This window comes from Lactuca saligna, chromosome 9, assembly GCF_052625555.1.
Source record: "Lactuca saligna cultivar CGN05327 chromosome 9, ASM5262555v1, whole genome shotgun sequence".
NCBI classification, from domain to species: Eukaryota; Viridiplantae; Streptophyta; class Magnoliopsida; order Asterales; family Asteraceae; genus Lactuca; species Lactuca saligna.
In genome coordinates this window covers 34,101,929-34,129,304 of record NC_136425.1, presented here as the reverse complement: position 1 = coordinate 34,129,304, position 27,376 = coordinate 34,101,929, and the positions used below count along the sequence as shown (strand labels likewise).

The 27,376-nt window shown below is 33.4% G+C and overlaps 2 protein-coding genes across 2 annotated transcripts; both read right to left on the bottom strand.

The window, feature by feature from the left end:
* Positions 1–8,709: 8,709 nt before the first annotated feature.
* LOC145016195 (uncharacterized) lies at positions 8,710–9,288 on the bottom strand. Its single transcript, XM_078974590.1, has one exon. The coding sequence runs from the start codon at positions 9,286–9,288 to the stop codon at positions 8,710–8,712; it is 579 nt and encodes a 192-aa protein (XP_078830716.1).
* Positions 9,289–19,874: 10,586 nt separating this feature from the next.
* Positions 19,875–25,411, bottom strand: LOC145018661 (cellulose synthase A catalytic subunit 2 [UDP-forming]-like). Its single transcript, XM_078976535.1, has 14 exons — positions 24,812–25,411; positions 24,252–24,447; positions 23,974–24,170; positions 23,760–23,868; positions 23,501–23,666; positions 23,130–23,396; positions 22,706–23,051; positions 22,485–22,622; positions 22,262–22,387; positions 21,944–22,156; positions 21,573–21,855; positions 21,294–21,490; positions 20,851–21,201; positions 19,875–20,758 (listed from the first exon to the last, which is right to left on the bottom strand). Exons 1-14 carry the CDS (start codon positions 24,890–24,892, stop codon positions 20,177–20,179), a joined length of 3,252 nt encoding a protein of 1,083 aa, XP_078832661.1. The 5' UTR covers positions 24,893–25,411; the 3' UTR covers positions 19,875–20,176.
* Positions 25,412–27,376: the final 1,965 nt, after the last annotated feature.

Genomic DNA, 27,376 nt, shown 5'->3' with positions numbered 1-27,376 from the left:
CTGATTATGCCCGAAATCAAATCCTTTCTAACAGTCGAATACAAACAACGGTGATAGAGAAAACTAAGTGTCGATTCTAAGAAGTGTTAATAAACATGTATTGAAACAGAGGGCGGGAGGGAGGGAGGTATAGAGAGAGCTTGAGGTTCAAAGATGGTTGTGCGGCGACGGTTGCTCTGGATACTCTTTCAGAAACCCTAACTCCGCGTTTATATAGTTGATGCATTGTGTAGACGAAGCCCTACTTGATTATAGGATTGGAATGGGTGTCATAAATGGCCCCTTCACTATTGTTAATCGGCATTTTTCTTCGAATATCAAATTTGTTCCTTGTATTTTTAGCAAATGTCAAGGGGTTGTTTATAAAACTTAATCAGACTAACACTTAGAGGGTGTTTGTTTTTTCTCTGCAGGTCTGCGTGACCTCTTCTGTCTGCGAGGCGCAGACCACGCGCAGACATAATGGTTTGCAGTCCGTTTGTTTTTCTGAAGTGCGCAGACATAAAAACGTCTGCGCGAGGTCTTCACCACACAGATATGAGATAGCCACTTCTGAAGTCTGCAATGCCTTTGCCCTAAAAAAAACGCTTTTTTTTTTTTTTTGGGATTCCGCCTCCATTCGTCGTCCAACCTCCCTCCCAGCCTCACCCAAAAAAAAACCTCGACGACTCCATCTTGCAGCGAACGCCGAACATCAACGTCGATTGCAGCCCTCCTCTCCGATCAAAACCGCCGATCGCAGACCTCCTCTTCGATCCAGCGTCCGCCGATTGCAGCGTCGATTGCAGCAGCGAGCGAACAGCAAGGCTAACGCCTGAAATAGATCGCAATCAGGTCTGTCACCTCCTCTCTCTCTCTGTCAATTTCAGTTTCAATTCAACTTGTTTGATTCTTCAATTTCTTGTTTGATTCACGTCCTTGTTCAATTTCTTGTTTGAATCACATCCTTGTTTCACAGAAAATCTTGGAGGTGTATAATCTATAATGTATTCTTGCTAAAATTGAAAGCCAAATTCCCAGCAAATTGAAAATCTTACCTGTAAACAAATTGGATTTGTAAAAAAATTGGATTTATATTTTTCTTTGATTGGAAGCCAAAATACATAACTGTGAAGCAAAAGATAACATATTATCTTGTCGATTGTGATTGTTTATGTGTATATGATTTTTGATTGTGTATATATATATATATATATATATATATATATATATATGATAGTGTATATGTATATGATTGTTGATTGTGATTGTTTATGTGTATATTGAGTTTTGATTGTGTGTGTGTGTGTGTGTATATATATATATATATATATATATATATGATTATTGATTGTGTATATGTATATGATTGTGTATATGTATATGATAGTTGATTGTGATTGTTTATGTGTATATGAGTTTTGATTGTGTATATATATATATGATTATTGATTGTGTATATGTATATGATAGTGTATATGTATATGATTGTTGATTGTGTATATGTATATGATAGAAAGCATCAAAAAGAGTCATAAGTTTTGTTTATTTGATAGAAGTAAATTGGAAAACTCACTAGCTTTTTGGATGTGTGTTGGTACTAATGATTTTGATTTATAAAGTTTTTTAGAAAACTCTGAATTAAAACACTCTAATTGAGGTTATTTATGATTGAATAAAAAGTTTCACATTATTATGATTGAAAATAAAACAAAATTACAAACTTTTCGTGAAAATAAAAAGTTTACTAAAACAAAATTTATTGAAATAATGTTGTGAAAATAAAACAAAATTACACATTATTATCATTGAAAATAAAATAAAATTACAAACTTACCCTTTCAATTCCCTAAATAGGTAGCCCTTTTCGATTTGTGGATGATATAATGCTGTGAAATAATATTTGTCTATGTTATATTGGTTATTAGAAATGGGAGAAAAACAACAATGGACCAATGAGCATTTAAAATGCTTATTGGATACTTGTATTGAAGAAGTAGAGAGTGTTGGTAGAAAAGGATTGAGTTTGCAGAAAGATTCATGGATAAGGCTTGGAAGAGTTCTTAAGGAGAAATTTGGGGTTGAGTTGACTCAAAAACAAATGAAAAACGCATATGACAATCTGAAAGCCAAATACACTGGATGGGTATATTTAAAAAACAAAACCGGTAATATATACAATTCTCAAACAAACACTTTTAATTTAACAGCCGAGGAGTGGGACGATTTTAAGAAGGTACATACACATTAATATACAATAATATATATATATATATATATATATATATATATATATATAACATTTACGTTTGAAGTTGCCAAATATTCTTATACTATTTCTTGTTACATTTGGGTTTAGGGGCATCCGAAAGCTGCTTCTTTGAGAACAATTCCACTGCCTTTTCCAGATCTTTGTGCACGTCTTTTTGATGGAAATAGTGCCACTGGTAATTTTAGGAGTTACTCAACCCAATCATCATCAGTAGCTGGTGCATCCTCCTGTCGTGTTCCACCACTTCAGATCACCGCCACCCCTTTTGATGCAATGGATGATGATGGTGTTGACACTTCTCATCATGAGCCATCACCTTCTGCTGCTTCACCTTCTGCTGCTTCACCTTCTGCTGCTTCACCATATACTGCTACACCATCCAGTAACCCCAACAAAAGGGCTAAACCCTCAACTCCTGTAGCTCCTAGTGCCTCACCGTCTGCTTCTTCACCTGATGGAACTTCTATTACTACTGATGATTTAGCATTTGAAATGAAGAAAGCACTACAAAGTTTGACTAAAGGGTATACAATTCCTCAGTGTTTAGAGAAGTTAGAGGTCCTTCAGTTAGGCCCTACAGATCCTTTACACTTTGTCGCATATCATATTTTTGGAGGAACCATGAACATGAGAGAGATGTGGATGCATTTGCCCGATGTTCCCGAGATATTACGAGGGTGGCTTGAGATGACGGGTACCGGTTTAGGAGTTTTGAAGGATGGACAGATTGTTCGATGATTTTCTAGTGTTGAAACTATTTGTTATGTCTTTTTGCTTTGTCGGAACTACTTTGTTAAATTTTGTTGGCGTTGTTGGAACTATTTTGTTAGGTCTTTTTGCCCTTGTTGGAACTATTTTTTGTTATTTTGCTACTTGGACTATGGTTTATGCAATGTTATTTTGGTACTTGAAATATGATTAATGGAATGTTTATTTGATACTTGAAAGATGGTTTATGTAATGTTTTTTTGGTACTTGAAATATGATTAATGGAATGTTTATTTGATACTTGAAAGATGGTTTATGTAATGTTTTTTTGGTACTTGAAATATGATTAATGGAATGTTTATTTGATACTTGAAATATGGTTTATGTAAAGTTTTTTAAAGTTCTACTTTGTTGATTTTAGGTTCATATGGATCACGATCAAAAGTTACTTCTCGTAATTCTTATGTACCTATACATCCGTTATTTTTGGAAGAAGGGTGTGAAACGATTGCGGGATAATGATTCGGAAATGACGGGACATGAATACACATTGGAGTTGTTACACCGTAATCGTTTACAATGTGTTGAAGTATTACGCATGTCCCGTGAATCTTTCGTACGACTATGTGCTCATTTTAGAGCAAATTACTCATTAAAGGACAGCAAACATGTATCAGTTGAGGAAAAGATGGCTATGTTTTTGATGATGATCGGACATAATCAACGTTACGTGATTATCAAGCGGAGATTTCAACACTCGAAGCAAACAATTCATAAATTTTTTTATGAAGTGTTGGAAAAAATGATGCTTTTCGCACAAGATGTTATAGTACCAACATCTTTTAATCCGAATCCAAACATTCCAGGACATAATAGGAGGCTACGAAGGGTTTTCAAAGGAGCAGTTGGTGCACTTGATGGCACTTTGATACATGTTGTTGTCCCTGCTAAGAAACAAGACTTATATAGAAGTAGGGGAAAGGGAGATTGCTACCAAAACGTATTGGCAATTTGTGACTTCAATATGATTTTTACATTTGTTGTGACCGGGTGGGAAGGGGTAGCGCATGACTCGAGAATATTATCAGAAGCAGTAGCCGATCCACAAGCATCATTCCCGTTTCCACCACCAGGTAAATTTTTGTTTTTTTTAAATATATTTATTTTAATTTAAAAATTGATTAGTGTTTTGCATTTTTTTCAGACAAATATTATCTTTGTGATGCCGCGTATGCACACACTCGAGGATTTATGGCCCCTTATCGTAATGTGAGGTATTGGCTTGGAGATTTTCGTAAAAGACGTGCATTGACCAATAAAGAAAAACTTAACCATGGACATGCGAAACTTCGGAATGTCATTGAGCGTGCTTTTGGTGTGTTGAAAGCACGCTTCCCTATATTGAAGAGGATGGCACCATTCCCATTTGTGACACAAAGAAACATTGCCATGGCATGCTTCGCGCTTCATAATTATATAAGGAAAGAAGGATTGAGTGATGAGTATTTCGCACGATACGATGAACCCAATGTCCCGTTTCGAAATAACAATGTGGTCATTGATGATGATGAAGACGAGATTCCAACACATGGTACTGCAGCAGACCGTGAATATATGACTCAGTTACGTGATGAAATTGCTGATCAGTTGATGCATAATATAGATTGAATTGTTTTAAATGAAATTATTATTGTAAAACATTTTTTTTATTCTATGACTAATTTAGTTGCATGAATTTTATTTTCAATGTTATAAGACTATTATTATTAAAATTTTGGTGTTGAAAAATCATTTTAAGTTTGTAAAATAATTTTATTTAAAATTCAGTTTATTTCAGCAGCCTGCAGACGTTAAAAAACAAACAGTCTTCTTATTGCAGACTGCAGACGTTTGGTCCACCTCTTCTGCTGCAGAGGCTTGCAGATGTGGTCCGCAGACTGCAGACATTTTGGCTTCAGAAAAACAAACAGCACCTTACTCCATAAGTCATCGCGGGTCTGTAACGACCAAGCCTAATTAGGTGTGCGAGACCAAGCCTAACTAGATTATATAAAACTAAGTAGGTGTGTGAGACCCGTACAATAGTTGATTTAAAAAATAATTAAACTAAAGTATAAAAAGAAATATTTTTTGATTACAATTTTAAAATAAGAAAGAAAAAAATGTATTTATTACAATTTAATATAATATATATGATATTTAATACTTTACAAATATATAAGTATATATGATTTTAATTAAAAATTAAAATAAATCAAAAATTAACAAGTGGATAATATTTATTTCAAAATTACCACAAAATGATAAGTGTCCAAACTGATGAAAGATTGATAACTGGTAAAAAAACATTTATTTATTAAGGAAGATTGGAATTTCATTGAAAAAGTGCTGACATATGTGCTTGGATTTCAGCTTCACATTCAATCCATCACCAACCCACTAAACATTAGAAATGATTATTACTCCATATTATTTATACTTTTATTTTTTTAATTTTAAAACATTAGATTAAATAAAAATATATTATTATAACCTTAAGTAATAATTTTACTAATTACAAAATCAAATAAACATATTATTAATTTTTAAAATTAAATAAACATAATTATATATAATTAAAGATTTAACTTAATTCAAATAAAAATAAAAGGGTATAATAGGATTAAAAAAATAGAATCTTAAGGACCAAATTTGTAACTTTAATTAAAACATATATACAATATCCACTGTTTATCTTCTTCACCGTGTTCTTCGCCTAATACCCTCTAGGTACATCCTTTTTTTTCCTACTTTGATGGATTATAAAGAAAAGCCAACGAAATTAAGGGGCAAAAAAGAAGCAACTAATAGGAAGCTCCATCTTCATCCGTTTTTCGCCTCACGTCACAAGCAAACCACTCACCCTTGGGCGGTGTTTACACGTGGGAGAGGGTGCCACCTCAGTCCAAGACGCGTGAAAATGTCCTCATACCGGATAGCCTAATTAGATATCACCTTGTTAAATACGGAAACACGAAAATAAAATATAGGGTAAATTACACCATTCGTCCCTCGTGCACAAGCCAGAAAGCGTGTTTAGTCCTTATTTTCAAAAATTAACTCGGACCGTCCCTTATTATTTTAAAATTTGCACGCTTCGTCCCTCATTAATTTAAATTTGCACGTTGCATCCCTTTCCAACTATAAAATGACTATATTGCCCTTATAATTTTATTATTACATAAATCATAAATTATTTTATATTAAAAAAAGTTAAATACCCTGACCCAGCCTCCCCGTTTCCTTTCCCCCTTTCCTTCTACATTCCTTTTACCTCATTTGTCGTTTCCAGGTTACTAAAATCCACCATCAGTTCATCGGATTCATCTTTCTGTCGAGGAACATCACCTCAACAATTTCATCCCTTTCGACGAGCATCAAGACACCCCAAATGAAGAACCGTCGATCGTTATCTCTTTCTTCTCCGGTCTCAATCAAGAACCGTTAAGACTCTTTCCTTCTTCGTTGTTCGAATCGGAGGCAGAGGCAACCAGTATCTCCAGTGATATGGTTATAGAAGGAAGAGGGGCTGAAGACCCTTTTAAATTTGTTCAAATCGGCACCAAGTGCAGATCTTTCAGATACGATACAATCTGAACGTAGTTTCTTTCTTTCTTTTTTGTTTGTTTTTTCAATTCCTAGGCTTTAAACTCATAAAGATGCAGGGGATGGTTATCTATTTTTTTTCTCTCATCATTGATTTCAATTTTGGAATTTATGTTGTGGATCTCAGCACCAATTTTGATATGTATGCGTTTAGTGGAGCTCTAGGGCTAGAACTCATGTGAAGCTACCAGACCACCATATTAACGAAGCTCTAGGTTCAAATCTGATAGGCTTTCAAATAAAATGTAAGATAGATTAATGGATTGTGGTCTAGAGGTGATTGTTGGTGTTGGAATATGTATACGGTGGTATTGTGGGGATAGGTAAGAGGTGTTGGTGACAGAATAAGAGACGAAAACAGAGGGTGAAAAGAAGGAGAGTATGTGAGGTGGTAGGACCTACTGAGATGGTGGGGTGATAGGTGGTGATGCGGAGGTGCTGGCGGTGATAAGCGTTGCTACTGGAGGTGCTGGCAGTAGGTGGTGATGTTGAAGGTGCCAGCTGTTATATGTGGTGGTTTATGGAAAATCTTAGAGAAGGGGAAATTAAAATAGATGGGTAAGGATATTTTTTTATTTTTATTTTTAATTTAAAACTGATAAATAAACAAATAAAATGAAAAAAATAAATTATTAAGGGTAAAAAAGTCATTTCATGTCAATAGGGACTAAGCGTGTAAGGAAAAACGAATAGAGGGACGGTCGGAGTTAATTTTTGAAAATAGGGACTAAACACGCTTTCTGGCATGTGCACGAGGGACGAATGGTGTAATTTACCCTAAAATATAAATGTATATAGCCATTACATAATAATTATAAGAAAATCAATGTTATTGGTATTATTGAAACGTATAGAAAATATATTGAAATCGGTAATATATATATATATATATATATATATATATATATATATATATATATATATATATATATATATATATATATATATATATATATATAGGTTCAGGTTCATTTGAGACTATTCTAATTTTGTGAGACCGTGAGACCATATCTAAAAATAATTTTAAAATGCAAAATAAATGGAAAAATCCAAAAATTCTTTTTTTAAATATTATTTTCGGAACTTGAATTAACTAAAAAAATATAAAAAATATATAAAAAAAATAAAAATAAATAAATAAATTCCGTTTTTTTTTTTAAAATACGTGAAATATTCTAAATAGAATATTACACTGACATATTCTAAAAAATAATTTTAAAATGCAAAATAAATGGAAAAATCTAAAAATTCTTTTTTTAAATATTATTTTCGGAACTTGAATTAACTAAAAAAATTTAAAAAAATAAAAAAAAATTCTATTTTTTTAAAAAAATACGTGAAATATTCTAAATAGAATATTACACTGTACATATTTTAAAAATAATTTTAAAATGAAAAATAAATGGAAAAATCAAAAAATTCTTTTTTTAAATATTATTTTCGGAACATGAATTAACTAAAAAAAATAAAAAAAAATAAAAAATAAATAAAAAAAAATAAAAAAATGCATCTCACGGTCTCACAAAATATAAGTGGTTTCAAATGAACCTAACCATATATATATATTCATTGAATAATCTATTTATAGACAATATTTTTTGTTTTATTAGTTGACTATATTATGACCCGTGTAAAACGCGAGGGAACATATAAAAATGTACATGTACAGGTATAAAAAAAGTTGACACTATAAAAAAAATAAAGTAACATAAACAAACTTAGCTTATTGCTAACATTTAAATGTTTGAAAAAAAAACAAAGAAACATTTGAATATTTATAATAGTTGAAGGACGTTTTGTAAACATAACTTTTTGTTTTATTAATTGGACAACCTAACTCTTAATATATGAGTATCTTCAATTCATTTTCATTTGTGATACGAGAAACAAAAAATATATAACTGAAAATGAGTGAAGACGAGCTTATGCAAATATAATCCAACATTTAATAATTATTGTCATTGACTTTTGTTAATGATCATAACAAAATAAACTACTATGGGGAATTGCCTCCGCTAAAAACAAAATGATATTTTTTTATTAGACGGAGTTAAATTCATGCAAGGTATATAAGTAGTCTCGATAAGGAATCTAACATATATGATTCAATCTTCAATGACATTTCTTCCAAGCCTAGCAATCAATAATCTAGTACCATTGCATAGTCCTTTGGTTTGGTCGATATTACAAAGTAATATGACTGGAACACCTATTTTTAGTGTAACTTTATGGTTGGAAATTCTAGATGCCTTAAAACCATTCAACACAATTGAAGAGTAGATTGATTCCTCAAAAAAACCTGCTAACTCTGTATCACGTAAAGAATTTGAACTCATATATGTTTTCCCTTCATCTTTTATCAATCCTAAAATGTAGTTATTGGTAGCATCAAATTCTTCATTTGTATGGACCAAAATAAATTTATCTTGGAAATATGATTGATCATCAAGATGGTTTTCAAATGATGGATAAATGGTGGATACAATTGAATGAATATGGTCACCTATAGAGCGAACAACAACGTCTTCTGAAAATTCAATTTCAGCTTCACCATCATTAGGGTCGCCAATATTACCTTCACCAATTTTAAGAATCCACTCATCAAATGCTTTTGTCTCATCTAAATCATTAGTTAGACAACCAAAATAAATCTCATGTTTATGGTTAAACGTAAATCTGTACATCACGCCGTAATTTGGATGAATATGATGCATGCACAATATCCAAACAATTGCGTCTTTGTATTGCTAGAAGAATTTGTCTAAAGTCATCTCCAAATAAAATGGTATTACCTCCAAACGATTCTTAAAGATAAATACATACAGAGCAATGATATCCTATTTGTTGACCATATTTGATGTATAAACTTCAGTGTCGTTGAACTGTTCGTCAAAGTTTACTAATACTTTTGTATTGGTACATGATATCCTTCTAAACAATGCCACATAAAGTTGGTCATGCGTGAAACCGATTCTGGGAGATAAATACCTACATTTGGAATTATTTCTCCGTAAGCTTTATTGATTGTTATCGCGAACATAATCCAATTAGAAATTGTTTTTTTTATCAGCTTGAATGGTAACATGTCATCTTCATGTGGACATAGAGGAAACCTTGGACCATATCTCTATATAGTTTATTTTGACTATTAGTAATGCGACGGTACCAAATAGTTTCTTTTGATGATCAGTTTCATACGACTATTTAAGGGCTTAAGGTTTAGAGGGAGGCTAGGGTGTGTTGCAATAAATATTAGCAAATTGGTTAACAATGAGACTTATTTATGAATGCAAATTTTCATATGTTCTTAGCAGGAACATGCTATACTTTAAAGAACACGTAATATATTGTTCCTGTATCATCTCTTATTCATATATAAGTATACATTAATCCTAAAAAAATAGTTATTTGTCAAAATATATGTTTAAAAACTAAAATAATATGTGAAGTTTATTTTAAAACGGGTAGATGCTAGTATTCTTTTTCGTAATATGATTTTCATATATGAAAAACATAAACCATGATTACTTGTATAAATTGAAATTTTAAAACAAGATTACTTTTATATATTTGACAAAATTTTCGTATAACAAAACTTTAGAACATAATTAATCTTTTAAAGATCATAATTAAATATTGAAATAAATTGGTTGTTATCTTATTTTTATTTTTATAAGGTGGTAATCTCCTTATGTCTTATTTAAAAACTTATATTATAATATAACTTTTATATATATATATATATATATATATATATATATATATATATATATATATATATATACAAAATAAATTAATATATTGTTATCATTCTACTTTTTTTGCAAATTTCAATAATAAAAACAATTTTTCCCTAGAAAATTATCATATTAATAACCTACTAATTAACAATTAAATTTACATACTACATAAATGGTTCACTTGTGAACAAAAATACACAAATGGTCCATATTTGAAATGTTTTTCCAACATAAATGGTCTATCACGCGAAAGAAAATGAAAATATATTTTTCATTAATAAAATGTTTAAAAAAAATTATATTAATGAGCTCTAATGTAGAAATTTTTTTTTCTAGATTAGCCAAAAAAAATACAGAAAAGTCAATTTTTGAAACTACAATGCTATTAATGAACTTTTTTGCAAAGTTTAATGCTATTAATGATTTTTTTTTCCAGAAAACAATCGTTTAAATGAGCTTCAGTATACAGAAAATATAATTTTCCATATCAACTAAAAATAATCCAAAAAAATCATTTTTTTAAGAGTATGATGCTATATATGATTTTTTTATCAAAGTTTAATATTAAAAACAATTTTTTCGAAAAAAAGTCCTAATATAAGGTTAAGAGAACATATTGTAAAATTCTTATCGATCTACATGAGCAAGCATTAAACGTTTCCATCAATACCCAATAAGGTATATAAATCATGCCTCAACAGCCAACAATGTGGAATCCCCTCAGTCACAATATTTCATAACTCAAACCACATCCGATAATCAATATGAAGATAAGCTGCAATAAAAAATAATAATTGCAGCCATCTTATACAAATATTAAAGATTATTGGGGTGTTAGATAGTGTAATAATTTGCAATTAAATATAATTTTCTAAGAAAACTTAGTATGAGAAACTAACCAATGTGATCAAGGGTCAAAGAAGATATTATAACTAAAACATAAACAAATAAATATTATGGATGAAACATGAAACTTTAAGGAGAAACATACAAATTTAAACCATGAAGGATAACAAAAATCATCAAGTATATTTTTTAAGTAATTTAAACCAATATATTTTTAAATTTGTTTAAATCGGGTCGTAGGTTTATCCCAATATTGCTCTGTAACATCCCAAAAATACGACCTAAAAAATTTTGTTTAATAATTACTGAAAATATCATGTCAATATCATAAAATAAAACCCATACGTCAAAATCCCAAAACCATAGCAAAGTATCATGAGAAAATTGTATCAAGACTGTATCAAATCACATCTATGAAAAACTAAAACAACTCCTAGGACAAACTGAAGTCGTGGTGTGTGCGATGCCATCAACCCAAGCCCTTCCCTTTACTTGCGGAAATACCTGAAACCAAAACTGAATCTGTAAGCACAAAGTTTAGTGAGCTCCCCCAAACTACCACTTACCATACAATAACATATAACACATACTGGGCCTTGCCCACTGCATCGGACCGAAGTTCGGAAACTGCATTGGATTGAAGTTCGGAACTAACTGGGCCTTGTCCTCTGCATCGGTCCGAAGTCCGGAACTGACTGGACCTTGTCCCGTGAATTGGACCAAAGTTCGGAACTAACTGCATCAGACTGAATTCCAGAAACTATTTGAGCATAACATAGCATAAACATATCAACTAGCATGAACACATAAATTGCACACTACATCGGGTTGTAGCCCGGAATACATAACACAAAAAACATTGTCTAAGCCACGAAGGCATCAAACATTTAAACTATTGCATCGGACCGAGGTCCGAAAACTACTACTAATTAAACGGGCCGACATTGTGGCCTTACACCCGTTCCTACTGGAAGGAAACTCACCTCGTGATGCTGACTGCTGAACTCCTGAATGAGAAATCCCTGACTGCTGCTCCGGCTGCTTCCCAGCTATCATGGGAAATAAATACTAAATCAGAATAGGGATTCCTCTATGGGTAAAATGACAATTTTACCCCTACTATGGTGTGGGACACAACATGGCCCAAAACCTTAATTCCTTCTAAGTCCATCTATGACCCCACTATAGGCCTACTAATGGCCCAATTTGCTATATTGGGCCTAGAACCCTTTTATTGGACCTTACTCAAGCCCAATACTAAATCCTTGGTCTTAAGCAACTGAATTCTGATGGGCCATAAAGGCCCAAGGACCCTAAGCCTGAAACCCAGCCCACACCGAGGCCCAACACTCGAAGCCCAAACTGGTAGCGTACGCGGGGAGTACACCAAGGTACACTAAGCGTACTGGCTGCTGGCTTGTACGCGGTGCGTATTTCCTTGTACGCCCAGCGTACAACTCTGTTAAGCCAACATCTCATTAAGTGCTTAATAATCCGATCCAGAAGCTACAAATCCAGATCCTAAGCTTATTCCATGACTTAAGCCATAAAGTTGCTTACTTTATGGCTTACAAGTCTCATAAAGGCTCAAACTTCCACAAATAACATTCTACTTCCATAAAACCAACTAGATCTCATGCATGGTTCCATATAAGCCACAAAGATCGAAACTTTACTGCTATGGGGACACTTGAGCTTCAAGGATAGCAATTCCAAGCTCTAAAAATGAAGTTGCAAGATAAAGGTCCTTCCTTTGGACCTAAAAGGTCCAAACTTCCAAAAACTCCTAGATCTAAACTTACAAGAGGAAAGTTGGAAGCTTTATACCTCTTTTGAATGCCAAAAGAAAGGATGATCCCAGATCTATGAGCTCAAGGTGCTCAAGTTCTTCTTTTTCCACTTCTCTTCTTCTCATTCTTCACAAAAATAAGCTCAAAGATCAAACACACACAAACAAGGAGCAAAGGGGACGAACTAGGGTTTCACTGGAGTGAATGATAAGTGAGGAGGCCAAATGGGAGGCTATAATGGGGTTTAAATACGCCTCAACCCCTAAAATTAGGGTTTGCCACCTGGTCGTGTACGTTGGGCGTACCATAAGGTACGTTGTGCGTACGCTCAGCCTCCACGCGTTTCATTTAAGCAGTACGCCCAACGTACTGCTTATGGGCTGCTTACACTTCGGCCCAAAATAAAAGTCCACTCACAATAATAATTCAATTATGGCCCAAAACAAACTGAATAATTAAATAAATTTTATACCTCGGAAATGATCGTTACATGTTCCCTTAAACATTTCATCAAACATGTAGTAGATAGGTAGACAAACAAAAATTCCAAGTATCCAAATCAAGGTCTCAAATCCTAACATATCCAAAAAACAGGAAAAGAAAAAACAGATTTGTGATTTTAACAACCAAAAGCAAAGGATATGACATACATTGTGTATGAGTCTATTGTTTATAATTTGATTGCTCAACTTATTGAACAATTCGTCAAAAGTATGAAAAAAATGGGGAATCCCATAGAAAGATTCGATTCAAATTTCTAAATAACACAACTGTGACAATTAATTTTCAAACCGCAAAATTTGACACCCTCGTAACATAAAAACCAAAATATATTTTACTTACATTCACAAGAACTCAGATGAATTCGATAATTTCTGTTGTTCGTCAACTCCAATTTCAACCTACAAGAAATCCAAAAAAAAAAAAAAAATCAAGCAACTTGAGTAACAATCATTTTCATGTTGTCACAATTTTAGCACAAATATCGATAAATAGTACAAATATTAGTTATCAAAAAATAAGCATATATGAGATGACTAAAAAGTTGTCAGGTGAAATTTGAGTTACTTGTTTTTTATCTTTCTCTGATTTATTTATAATTATAGTCGTTCGACTACAAATCTGAATCGTTAAGTAAAAATCAAAACAACCTGTTTCCCCCCATTTTCTTATCCACTACAAAACTTAAGTTAGATATATTAATTAAAGAATTGAAGGAGGCGGGATATTTTTTAATATATTTTTTGTGAGATTTAATTGTTATTAATAGAATTCCTAATTTAATTCATTTTATTTTTGGTGATATTTAATTGTCATTAATAAAATTTTTAATTTAATTCATTTTATTTTTGGTGATATTTAATTGTCATTAATAAAATTTTTAATTTAATTCATTTTATTTTTGGTAAGATTTAAGTGTCTTTAACAAAATTCTAAGTTAAAACGTAATATACGTGTTATAAAATCTATGGATTAAAATAAAATGGTTGACAAAGATGATGTCATCAAATAATCCCAAGGTGTAAAATATAGTATTGAAATGAAATAAATGATCCTGATTTCTTCAGTTTAGAATTAAATGTTCTTTTTTAATAAACTCGTCACATATGAGTATCTTCAAACATTTTTTACTTGTAACACAGGAAATAGATCATGCGTGAAAATGGGTCTACGCAAATATAATCTAACATTTGACAATGTACTTTCAAAATACATTGTTATTTTTATGGTTATATTGTGTAATAGCACTATTTATTTCAAAAAATAGTAACTTATTTATGTTTTTTCAAAATAAGCGATATAACCCCCCCCCCCCCCCCCCCCAAATACCACACACACACAATATTAATTATAAAGAAACTCTAACAATAAATATAAAAATAGTTATCATTGCTCGGTTTAGCTATTGCTCGTGACTCATTAAAATGTCAAAAGACGGAATTGACACACAACTTATTTGTTATTAGGAGACAAATTAAAAAATTTAAACACATGAGGATGTCTTTTTTTTTATGATAATGATAAAATAATGGAAAAAAAATGTTTACTTCAAGACATTTGTGGACATTTGAGTAAGGTTTATGGTCTTAACTGTTAAGTATTCGTATCTTTTACATATAGCTATTAAATGGTTATTCAAGATGAATTAAAAAAATGCAACTCCAAGACCAAGATCCACTTCTGCAAGACCAGTTCAAAGTGCAGTTCAATTGAGAAAGAGGAAAGCTTCAAAAAGAATCACCAAACTGTGCGTGAGGAAAAAAGTGGTGCCCAAGGATGGTAGTGGTTGTAATTAAGAGAAACTTGTAGATTTGTCTTGATTGTGGGTTTGATGTTGAACTCTTTTGTTTTCTTATGTATGCATGTGGGGTGTAAGTGTTAGGTAAGCATGTGATGGTCGAATCTTTTGATATTAAATGTAATGCTGTACTAGACTAAGGGACAAAACTATCCAGCTTTTGATGCTCTTTTGATGTTGGATGGGACACATTTTTAAGGGTGTTTATTTGTTGACAATATTACCCTTCAATATATTTTATGCTTTAAATCTTTGAACTGATTCTTGATTATTGAATCATACACTTTACAGATGTACTTTGCCTTCAATTTGGTTGTTCATTATAATTACTGGCATTGGTTGTTCACTATAATAGCATTTTAGATTTCAATACACCATATTAACATTACAATTACAAATTTCATTACCAAAAGCTTCATTTGCATTCATACATATGATTTCATTACATTATAGCCACCCTTACAATCAAAATAACAAAATTATGGGTACCCTTTATATTCAAAAGATGGCTACTGCATCATAATTCCATTCAATATAACTTAACAAAGTACAACACAAACAAGACAATCAAAGCTACTTTATGCCATTTCATCATCTTCTTCATTTCATTAAGTTCATGACTAAGACCCAAAAGCTCCTCTGTGACCGAATCTTCAACAACCCATTCCCAAAATCGACACTTTCTCCTTGCTCTCTATAAAAAAATGAAAAAGAACAAAGCTTTAAGATAAATGCCTCGACTTACACACTTATAACAGAGATTTAAAGAGTGTAAAGCTTCAATCTTCAAAATTGGCCATTACCAACGAATTAGGGCACGTTCTGAACCTTTTCCCCGTATTTTGTGGTGTCGTGGAGACTCGAATCTGACTCGGGAGCCCACAGTAGCACATGATTCGGTTGTTTGAGGTGGAGGCGATGGAGGCTTGCGACATCTTTTCTGTTCTACTTCAACTCTTCAATTTTGGACACAAAAAATATGGGATGGTTATAGGCATGCCACCGAACATGTAAGCTGTCAACTAAGCTAAATAGGGAGAAACCAGTAAAAAAAACTATTTTTAAACGGTAATAACAATCTTAGTGACCTAATGCGCACAAAAAACCTTAGTGACCTAATGCGGATAAACTATAAACCTAATTACCCCTAATTCATTAATCCTTTCTTATAAGTAAACCTTAGCATTTTTAGTTTGTTCTTTTTATTATCTTAAGGATTTAACTGAAGGTGAATCAGAATGGAGCATACGTCCTTGTTGTTTAGCTAGCCACATGGAAGTTTTAGACTTTGTAGTGCCTTTGGAATTTGTACCTTAACCCATATCACACTCTTTGTTCATTGGAACCACGCACTGCTTTTCACTATGCACATATCCATGTCTCTATTCTATTTACCACGTTCCATTATTCGAAATATCCTCATGATAAATTCATACATGATATTTGGCATGTAGTGCCATGTACCTTAACTTAAAATACATCTATGTACCTCTTCCACTGATGATTTAAGAATATGAAGCATCAAAATCATCAAACATTGTAATACTGTCAAGAATACGAGGAACGAATTAAGACATGATACAACTTAATCTCTTAAAACCAATGGATACAATAAAAGGAGCATACAAGTCATGATACCTTACACGCCCATATTTTTTAATATTTTCAACATATGAAAATGAAATATTTTTTCATTTTCGATTGTAGAATTAGATACATATTTTTTCAAAGTTGTCAAGATTAATATTTTTTTTTTCCAGTAATCAACACTCAACGGTCATCTTGGACCATGTAATGTTTTTTTAACATTTTAGATATTTTATCGTATTTTGTAACCCCCCCACTTTCATACCATTTTAAAACAATATTATTTTGTGTTCAGTTTTCAAAACATGTCATATCATAAAATCAATATTATTTTGTGGAACTTGGTCCCAATTAAAACTTTTTCCATAGGAAAACATAAACATATAATCAGGAAGCTTTATGGTTTAGAGTTTTGAAATCTATTCATGGTAATTTTGAGGGGTTTATGGTGGGCTCTCGCCTAGCTGTTAAAGGTGTTTGGTCGGGTATTGTTTCAACAACTCTAAAGCTTCATGAAAAATAGATTGATCCTTCATCTACTTTTAAAAAAGTTATGGGTAATAGTAGGTCCACTTTGTGTTTGGAAAGATGTTTGGATAGGAAATATGAAGTTATTTTTGGTGTTCCCTAGGCTTGCGTTTCTTGAAACAGATCTTGATTGCTCAATAGCTAACAGAAGAGAAAACCAAGACTGGAGATGGAGATGGAGACATAATCTGAAAGCCCTGACAGGTGGTCTTAGAAGTTGGCAAACGGGTTGGAATTTACGGTTAAATTAAAAATTAAAATGCTCGTTTGTTCATTGATAATGCGATTCTTTCTCCTGGTGGGTTACAAATGAAGTGAAACACTTTAATTCCTATTAATGTGAACATTTTTTTTGTTGGAGGGTGTCTTTGATTCGACTTTCTACTAAATATAATCCCGTTGATCGTGGTATAGGTGTGCCTAGTGTGTTGAGTGCAATTTGTGGAGTCAATGTGGAAGATGTAAATCACGTGTTAGTGAGATGTAATGTAGCGAACTCCATGATGGCCAAGATTGGTCAATGGTGTGATTTTGATTTCTCTTCTATGTTGTTCGTAGGTGATGTTCAAGGTTGCTTGGATGTGATTATTTCGACAGTTTGGTGGTGAATTTGGAACTACCGGAACAAATGTGTACATGATCGTGTTAGGCCTAGAAAGGATAGGCTTTTGATGGCATTATCTCTTTTTCTTATTCTACTGTTAACGTTTATGTGTGGAGTCTTCTGGTGTCCAAAATTCATGCTAGTGAGTAGTGAAACTAAGGCTATGTTTGGCGTACTAGCTGAAAGGCTAACTGTTAGCTGAAAAGTTGGATTATAGTTGAAAAACTAGCTGTTAAATAAAAAGCTAGTTAATAGCCGAAAAACTAGCTTATAAAAAATGACGTTTGGTAAACTAGCTGGAAAACTAGCCGATAGATATAAAATTGCATAAAAGAACATTTAAAAGAATGTGTTTCTATAATTAATTAAAGGGTGTATTTGAAAATTTTGAAAAAGCTTCTAAAAAGCTAGTCTAAGTAGCTTTTTAAAAAGCTACCTTACAAACTACTTTTTAGCTCACTAAACACGACAACATAAAAAACTCAAAAAATAAGCTATATTATCAGCTAGTTGTGGCACGCCAAACACAATCTAAATCATTGTATCATGTGTCTTTGGTATATGAGTACATGTCATTCAAAAGAAAAAAGAATACGTAAGACATGAAAAATCTCGTTAGTAGGGTTGGTCCATTGATTTCGAAGGCCCTGTGCGAAAAGTAAAAAATAGCCTTTAAATATAATTTTTCTGCACAAACAAAAACCATTGATAAGTCAATAATTGTAATAAAACTAATTAAAACAAAAAAAATGTTATTGATCATTTACTAATCCGTCGTAATTTGGCAATAATTCATCGCTAATAATAATGTACTTAAAATTTCACACCCTAAACAATATGGGCCCCACTCTGTGCAGTCGCACACCCCACACATACCTTGGGTTGGCCTGATTGCGATATATAAATGCTTTTAATTATACATTTTTCCTTTCCGATTCATCTTGCAGTTTAGAAAATTCACTTTTTCTCAAACATTTGTACATATAATTTTCTTTCAAAAAATATAGGTTTGTATACCTTTCATTCCAATTGTAAGTACATATGCTTTTCTTTCCACAATATGTGCTAGTGTATATATTTCTTTAAAAACATAAGTACATAATTCTCTTTCCAAAATATAGATTCACATGTCTTCCTTTTCAAAACATAAGTACATACACTGCTCTTTCCAAAATATAGTTTCATATGCCTTCTTTTTCAAAACATAAGTATATATATATATATATATATATATATATATATATATATATATATATATATATATATATATATATATATACTTCTCTCTCTAAAATATAGACCTGTGTTTTCCTTTTCAAAACATAAGTTTGATATACACTTCTTCCAAAATAGGCCTATATGATTTCCTTTTCAAAACATAAGTACATATACTTCTCTTTCCAAGATATATAGGTTAATATCATTTCTTTTAAAAGCATAATTAAATACATATACTTCTCTTTCCAAAATAGAAGTATAATATGCAATATAATGATATGTAATGCATGAGTCCAAGCATAAAACATATGAGACGGCTTATGGCTCACTCTAAAATTTTCCTTTGACCAACGATTATGTAAATCAACCTATCCTAATCACTTTTAGAGTCTAGCCTCCTTTTTATAGCAATACGAAGAATGGATCAACTTGATCGATATTATGATCTTACCAATTGAGTCTTTCCCCTAATAGGTGCAATTATAAGTGAAACATGTTTGGTGAGCCTATCTTGACTAAACCATGTATTTCCCCCCGATTTTGTCTAATACCAATACAATAAAATACAATGTGCATTACGCATTCATACGTATGCATGTCCAACAAGCAACATTCCAAATACATTCAATATGTTACAAATAATAAAAAGAGAATACCCTTGATGAAAATTGGGATATTAATTAAATTATATAAAAAGAGAAAAAAAACTAGAACTTTTATGTTGTCCATGGGATTTGGTTACACAGATTTTACCCATACCCCTCACAAAAATCTAAATGAATCAATTAAAGCTAATATCAGAAGTAAAAGAAGACACTTTGCAAAAACAAATATGAATTCATCCCTTCCCTTTTCTTTATCTACACACATCCATTTTTCACATCTTCTATACTACTACTATTACTAGTCATCATCATAAACATACTTCCACCATTTTTCCATTTCCATTTCCATTCTTCATCAGTCACAATCCAATCCACACTCCTCCAACACAATCCCACCTCGATCAAGAAACGGGTTTACCCGGACCCACAAAAGCGATAAAATCGAAGCCAAAAGGATCGACCACACGAGGATAATAGTTGGAACATTGCTCTGTTTTCCCATCATACCCTTCAAGAAAGGATACAAATGTAAAATCACCCATATCGCAAAGAACAATCTCCCAAAAAGCGGACCCCATGACTCATAACCATTACTGATAGCATCCGAAATCCCAATTATAACCCCAATGATGTTGAAAATCAAAAGAGTCAAAGGCGGGATCAAAAGTGTTGTCCATTTGAAGATATAAAGCTCTGCAAAATCACCATCATCTCCTCCCTTTGAGGTAACTGTGAAATTGGTGTTGACTCCAGCTAAAACCTTGAGAAGACCTTGAAACAGAGCAAAAAGATGAGATGACACTCCACCAATCACCCAAAACTGCTCGTTTCTCCATAAGTCATCAATGGCTACACGTCCCCATTGCATCTCCAAGATACTTGTTACAGCAATCGACAAAAACATCAACATGAACAGAATACTCGCGTAATTGCTTATCTGTAAATCATATTCAAGATTGCAAAAATCAGATAAACTCAGGGACTAAAAACGTAACTTACTCAAAAAAAAAATTAGAATGTGTTTGTTACCTCGGGAACGATGAATTTTCCAGTGAGTAGACAGACAGCAGGAAGGGTACAATAAGCAACCAATGGAACAGAGGTTAAAGGATACACAACCGAATTGATATAAGAAAACCTCTCTAATGGCTTCAAACCACATCCATATCCATACCATATTGGACAATGCTTGCTGAATAAGATCTCAACAGAACCCAGGGCCCACCTCAGAACTTGATGAAGACGATCTGAAAGATTAATTGGAGCCGAACCCTTAAATGCTGCTCTTTTAGGAATACAGTACACTGATCGCCATCCATGGCAATGCATCTTGAACCCGGTTAAAATATCTTCAGTAACCGAACCATATATCCACCCAACCTAATCGTTCCATATAAACACATTTCATAAGAAGCTTTTACGAATCTGAGTTGCGTATTTATGTGTTTAGTTTTAGGGTTTTCAAGTTTTACCTCTTTTCCCCATTCGGATTTATCTTCGTATCCACAGCTTATGACATGAATGGCTTCCTTCAGTAGTGATGCTGAGGTTGCGCCAGGAGGAACACCGCCCTCTTCGAGAAGTGTTGATGCGATAAACACGGGAGACTGACCGAATTTCTTCTCGAATTTTATCTGAGGCATCAGTGATGTTTTCTCACTATCGATTCCTGTCGAAATACATGTGCTGGTTATAAAAAATAATGAAAAAAGGATTAAATTCATTGAAAAGGATTGGTTTTTGGTTTTTACCTTCGATTCCTTCTTCGATGTTCTCGAGTGCGTGTATTTGAGTTGAGGCTTCCTTCATCTTCTTACTCTTTTTGGAACTCTCTTTGGTTTTCGATTTCCCTTTGGTTTTCTTCTTCTTTGATCCGAAACAACAGCAACACCATTTTGGCAAGCAGTTGCAGGTTTTTCCAGGGGCTTTCTTCTTAGCTGGAGCATCGAATCCATACAAAGCTTGTCTTCTAAACACACACCCAGTCCCCACATAAATCGGTCCTTGGATTCCATCCAAACCCTTCATGTTAATCTTAAAAAACACAAAAAATAACAAGAAATTAGATAAAGTTATTCACATAATCATGTTTGAACTTGAATCCAGTTTAGGTGATACATACATCGAAGAACACGACATTTCGATTTGAATACCGATCGTGACGATCGATCCCATCGAATCTTTGCGGGAATTGCACGTAGCAGATTTTCTTCCCGGATGTGGGGTCCATCATGAAACACATGGATTCACGAAGTGCTTTGCTGTTGTTGATGTAATGATCGCAATCAACATTGAGAAGATAAGGCGCGTTTGAAACAACAGCCGACACACGAATCTTGAAAAAGAAAATACAAAAATACAAAATTATAATCAACATTCAACAATGCAAAGAGCTTTTTACAAATCCAAAACATAAAAAAAAATGGCAAAAAGCTTATACCAGAGCATTCATGGCACCAGCTTTCTTGTGATGATCAAATCCAGGTCTCTTTTCACGAGAAACATAAACAAGACGTGGTAACTCGTTTCCTTCAAGATCACGAACACCATTTTGCCCTAGAAAAACCTATAAACAAACCAATATTATTAAAATTTAAGAATGTTTAGATATGAAGAAAGAAAGAAACTGTAAAATGTAAACACACACACACACTGAAACAAACCTGAATCATTCCAGGATGATCTCTAACATTGTTCCCAGGCCATGGAGTTCCATCTTGCATTGTCCATCCTTCTTCCGGAACCTTCTGTGCCATTTGCACAAGTCCATTTATACGTATCTTAAACTCTTCATAATCTCTCTGTATTTCAAATACAAATTCATGTCAATAAACCAAAACAAGAAATCAAATCAATTTTTACAAGATTCAATCCAATTACAAACCTTCATAGCACGACGTTCACGAACAAATGCAGGATGGACTTTATCTTTAAGATAGTCAACCTTTTCAGCAAAATACCATTCAGGAGCACGAGGCTCAATGCTAAACTTTTTACAAAACGGGACCCACTTTCTTGCGAATTCTGATGTCTCTGATAAAGCTTCAAATGTAAGCATGGCAGCTCCATCATCAGAGACATAACAAGCTACTTTATCCACAGGGTAATCAACAGCAAGAATTGACAACACTGTGTTTGCAGTGATAAGTGGTGGCTCTTTTAATGGATCAACTGTACTCACAAATACATCCACAGGAGCTAACTCAGATGGCTTCCCTTCTTTCTCATATCTGTTGTAAATAAACTCATTCAAAATTTATCCATACTCAAGAAATCAAGAAAAAGATGATTGTGGAAACAATAGATACCTGAGTGATAAACGATCAAGATATGTTTCGCGTTCAATTGGGAACCATTTTGGGAATTGATCAAAGATCCATGAAACAGCAAACCAAATCTCACATATAATTGAAGTGAGCCATAAAGCGTATGCATCTTTCACAGGGTGAAGGATTCTATAATGAAAGAAGAATCCAAGAATCACGAGTCGCATTAATATCACCATTCTGTATGGATTTATCTTGCTTGAAGGAATTGGTAGCTTTCTTGAAAGTGGTTGTCTACCCTCATCCATCCTACATTCAAAGAAAAGGAAATTTTGACATTAAGATCATTAGTTTGCTTATAAAGAAAAATACCCTTTGTTTAATATGTAGAAAAGATTAGAAAAAACACTTACTTTGGCAAATCAGGATCATCCACATCATCACCATCTCCTTGGTGTTTAACCATTTGAAGTTTATCATTCTGTCTTTTCCTCCATTCTTCCATTCTGTCTTTCCATGCAACAGTCCCATACCCATAAACCGCCAGGTCTTTCTTGGGATCCATTGGCCTAGGCGGCACTGCACCACCATCAACCACCACCAACCACCACAATCAAAACTAATCCGAGAATCTTCTACCAATTAAAATCAAATCAAGAACTAAAAACTTACAAGAGATAGATGAAGCAGTATCAGAAAAAGGCATGGGATGAATCCGTTTTGCTCGGTTCATAAACGGTGGAATGATTAAAGCATGCTTGTCAGATGAAATCCCATCATCCTAATTCAACAAATTCACAATCAGAAATCTCAAATCTCCATTTTTGATCTTCAAAGAAAGTTATTAATCTTGTGATATGACTGATATCAGGGTATAATTTATTACCTCTTGACCATAAGTGAGACGTGGGATCTCTGGGTTGACTCCATATGCATCTGAAGGAGTTGCAAAACCAGAAACATTTGTTCCAATATTGAGGCGTGAAGAAAGCATTGCCTCAGAATCACTATGAGGGAGATCAAATTCGTTATCCAAGTCATCAAACTCATCTTCTTCTTCGTCACCATCAACTCTTGGACTCCCTGAAATTATCAGAATTAAGTTAAAATTTCTCTTTTTTATTTTCACTAAAATTTCTTCATCACAATCTTGATTATTGATACCTTTAAGCCGTTTAAATCGGGTCTTGCATTGAGGGCAAGATTGATTTCCCTCTCTTCTTTCATATTCGTAACAAGGTCTGCAGATTGGGAAAGCACACTCATTGCAAGCAACAAATTGCTCACCATCTACTGTTATTTCAATCTCATCACCACAAATCTGGCAAATCTGCCCACTTAACTCTTTTACAGAAGTCACCTAAATAGATAAATGAAAACTAAATTTAGCTTCAGATCAAGATTATTGTGATCTGTAGTTATCAAGTAATAACATTTGAGATACAGATGAGCTGAAACCTAATTCTGACATGGTAGTCAATGAAACTTGTTAAGAAAAGTAAATTATTATATTAATTTGTAAGGCACCGACAGAAATTAATACAGAAAGGTCCAAACTTTACAGCTGCAAACCTACTTTCTGACAACAAGAACTCAAATTAACTACGCAAATGCATAAATCGAGTCGGAATCGAAAACCCGAGAATGAAATTAGGGCAAACGGAAGTAAAGAGTGGAAACCCAATTGAGATTTTGGGAGATTTATGAATGAATCTTTGACTTACTCTACCGACTTCATCTGCATTGATTAGAACGAACTCGTTCCGGTTGTGTGAACCAGCAATAAGCCGTCCGTTGGTAGCCATTGAATCGCACGGACTATCAATTCAATTGCTTACAACACGAGAGAAACCTGACTTGAAATCTTGAATGAAAACTCACTTCACACGGCGAATCGCTTCAGGAAGCTCATGAAATGATGAAAGGAGAGAGCTTTTCCCCCTTTCTCTCTCTCTCTATCTCTCTCTCTCTCTCTATTTCCTTTCCTCCTTTATTTAGTACTCACTCTCTTAATACACACCCAATCACAAGAACTACCAAACTCATTTAAAAAAAGGCTGACAACGAAATGCAGACAGCAAATACCTCTGTAATTTTGTAAAAAAGAGAAAGTAAATAGATAAAAACCCTCACTCAAAAGTGGTAAAATTGGTGATTGATTGATTCTTTTCTTGAGAGAGAAAGAGAGAATAAAAAAGTTTGGGGAGTATTGAGGTGTGTGGATCAGAGGTAGAAGAAGAAGAAGAAGAGATCTCGACAAAGACAACTGGTTGTGTGTTAAATTCTTAAGAGAGAGAAAGAAAGGCGTTGAAAGTTCAACGCGTAATACAGAAGGGACACAGATCGCTTTGATGGATCTGTCTGTGAGAGGCTTTCCTTTTTGATAATTCTAGAGAGAGAAAAAGAAGTATGAGTTGTAAATTTTGGACAGAGTGGGGCCTACCGGAGTGGCGGAAGTCCGCGGTGGAGACTAGGGTCCAGTTACGGTGGTTCTCGGAGGGGACTCAACGGGTAAGGGTGTAGTGGTAAATTCCCATATCGTCGGCTCGATTTGCACCCAAAAAAAAAAAATTAACAAGAAAAATAATAAACCTCAAGATTTAATTTAAATATTTAATATTAATTATATATAAGAATTAGTGTAGCAATAATTGAAGGAAGAGGTGGGTTTTGTGACTCACTTTCACTTTCTACTAATTGTTTTGTCAAATGAGAGAGAAACATACTACATTTACATACCACTCGCACGGTCGCACCTAATCCCAGGAAAAACATCATCACCCATCTTAAATTTCAAGATTTGCATATTGCCAGATATCTTATACCCGGAATTGGTGCCATCATTGTCACATATTTAATTGTTGTAAGTCTTATTTTCATGGCACAACACCACTTCAAATTCTTGCAATTTGGAATGGTGGAGTGTTACACAACAAGTTTTTTATTATGATTTAAATAATTTAATTTATATATAAAGCTATTTTTTATTAAATTAAAAAAGAAATTACTAACATAGATGAATTATATTTATAATTTCAATTATGTTTTACCGAGGATTACAATGCCTTATATAGGCACGATGTACATATAAAGAGGAGCAATAACAAAAGATAGATAAAAAGGAAAGTAAATAATTCTATTTTATAATACAGATTGATAGAATATTATAATTTGAATTATGATTGAGTGTTATCCAAAATACACCCCAGCAATATTGAGGCTCCATTTTAGACGCCAATCTTGGAACGAATATGCAGAAAAAGGGTGCGACCGAGTGGCTTGGTCAACAGGTCAGCAAGCTGGTCTTTTGAGTTTACATGTAGAACCCATAATAGATTTTGGGAAACCTATTCACAAACAAAGTGATAATCGAGTGCAATGTATTTCATTATGGAATGGTGGACAGAGGTTACGCAGAGCTAGTTAGCTCTCGTGTTATCACAAAATAGTGTGGGGGATTACGGAAGTTGAATGCACGACTCCATTAATAATTTTTTGAACCATGAAATTCTAGCAATTGCGTTTGCCAAAGCTTTGTACTCGGCTTCCGTTGAAGAACGTGATACGGATTTTTGCCTGTAGGACCTCCATGATATGATGTTTGACCCAAGTATAATGAATAAGTTGTGGTGGATCAACCCAAGTCACTAGTACCACCCCAATCAGAATCATAAAAAGTCGAGTAAGTGGAGAGCGGCAAAAGAGACCGTAATTAATGGTACCTTTTAGGTAGCGAAAAACACGTTTGAGGGCTTTCCAGTGAGCTTGTTTGGGTGAGTTCATAAACTGAGAGAGCTTGTTGATAGCAAAGGAGATGTCGGGTCTTGTGAAGGCAAGATATTGTAAAGTGCCAACAAGTTAGGGATAAGGTGTGACATCAATAGAAGGAGACAAATCAGTAGGGGGAAGAGGATATGAGGAACTAAGTGGAGTGGTAGCCTCTTTAGCACCTTCCATGTGAAATTTGGTGAGAATGTCTTGAATGTGGTGGTGTTGCGATAGAAACATACTTGAAGGAGTGAAAATGACTTCATGTCAAGGAAGTGATGAAGAGAACCAATATCTTTTACAGAGTACTTGGTGCTGATAGCAGTGATATATTTATTAAGGAACTCAATGTTATTTCCGATTAGAACAATATCATCAACATAAACCATGAAGTAGCAAATGATGTCATTCCGTTTGTAAACAAAGAGAGAGGCATCGACTAAAGATTTCTTAAAGCCAAAGTGAATAAGGAAATTTTCCAGTTCAATGTACCAGGTACGGGGGGATTGCTTCAGCACGTA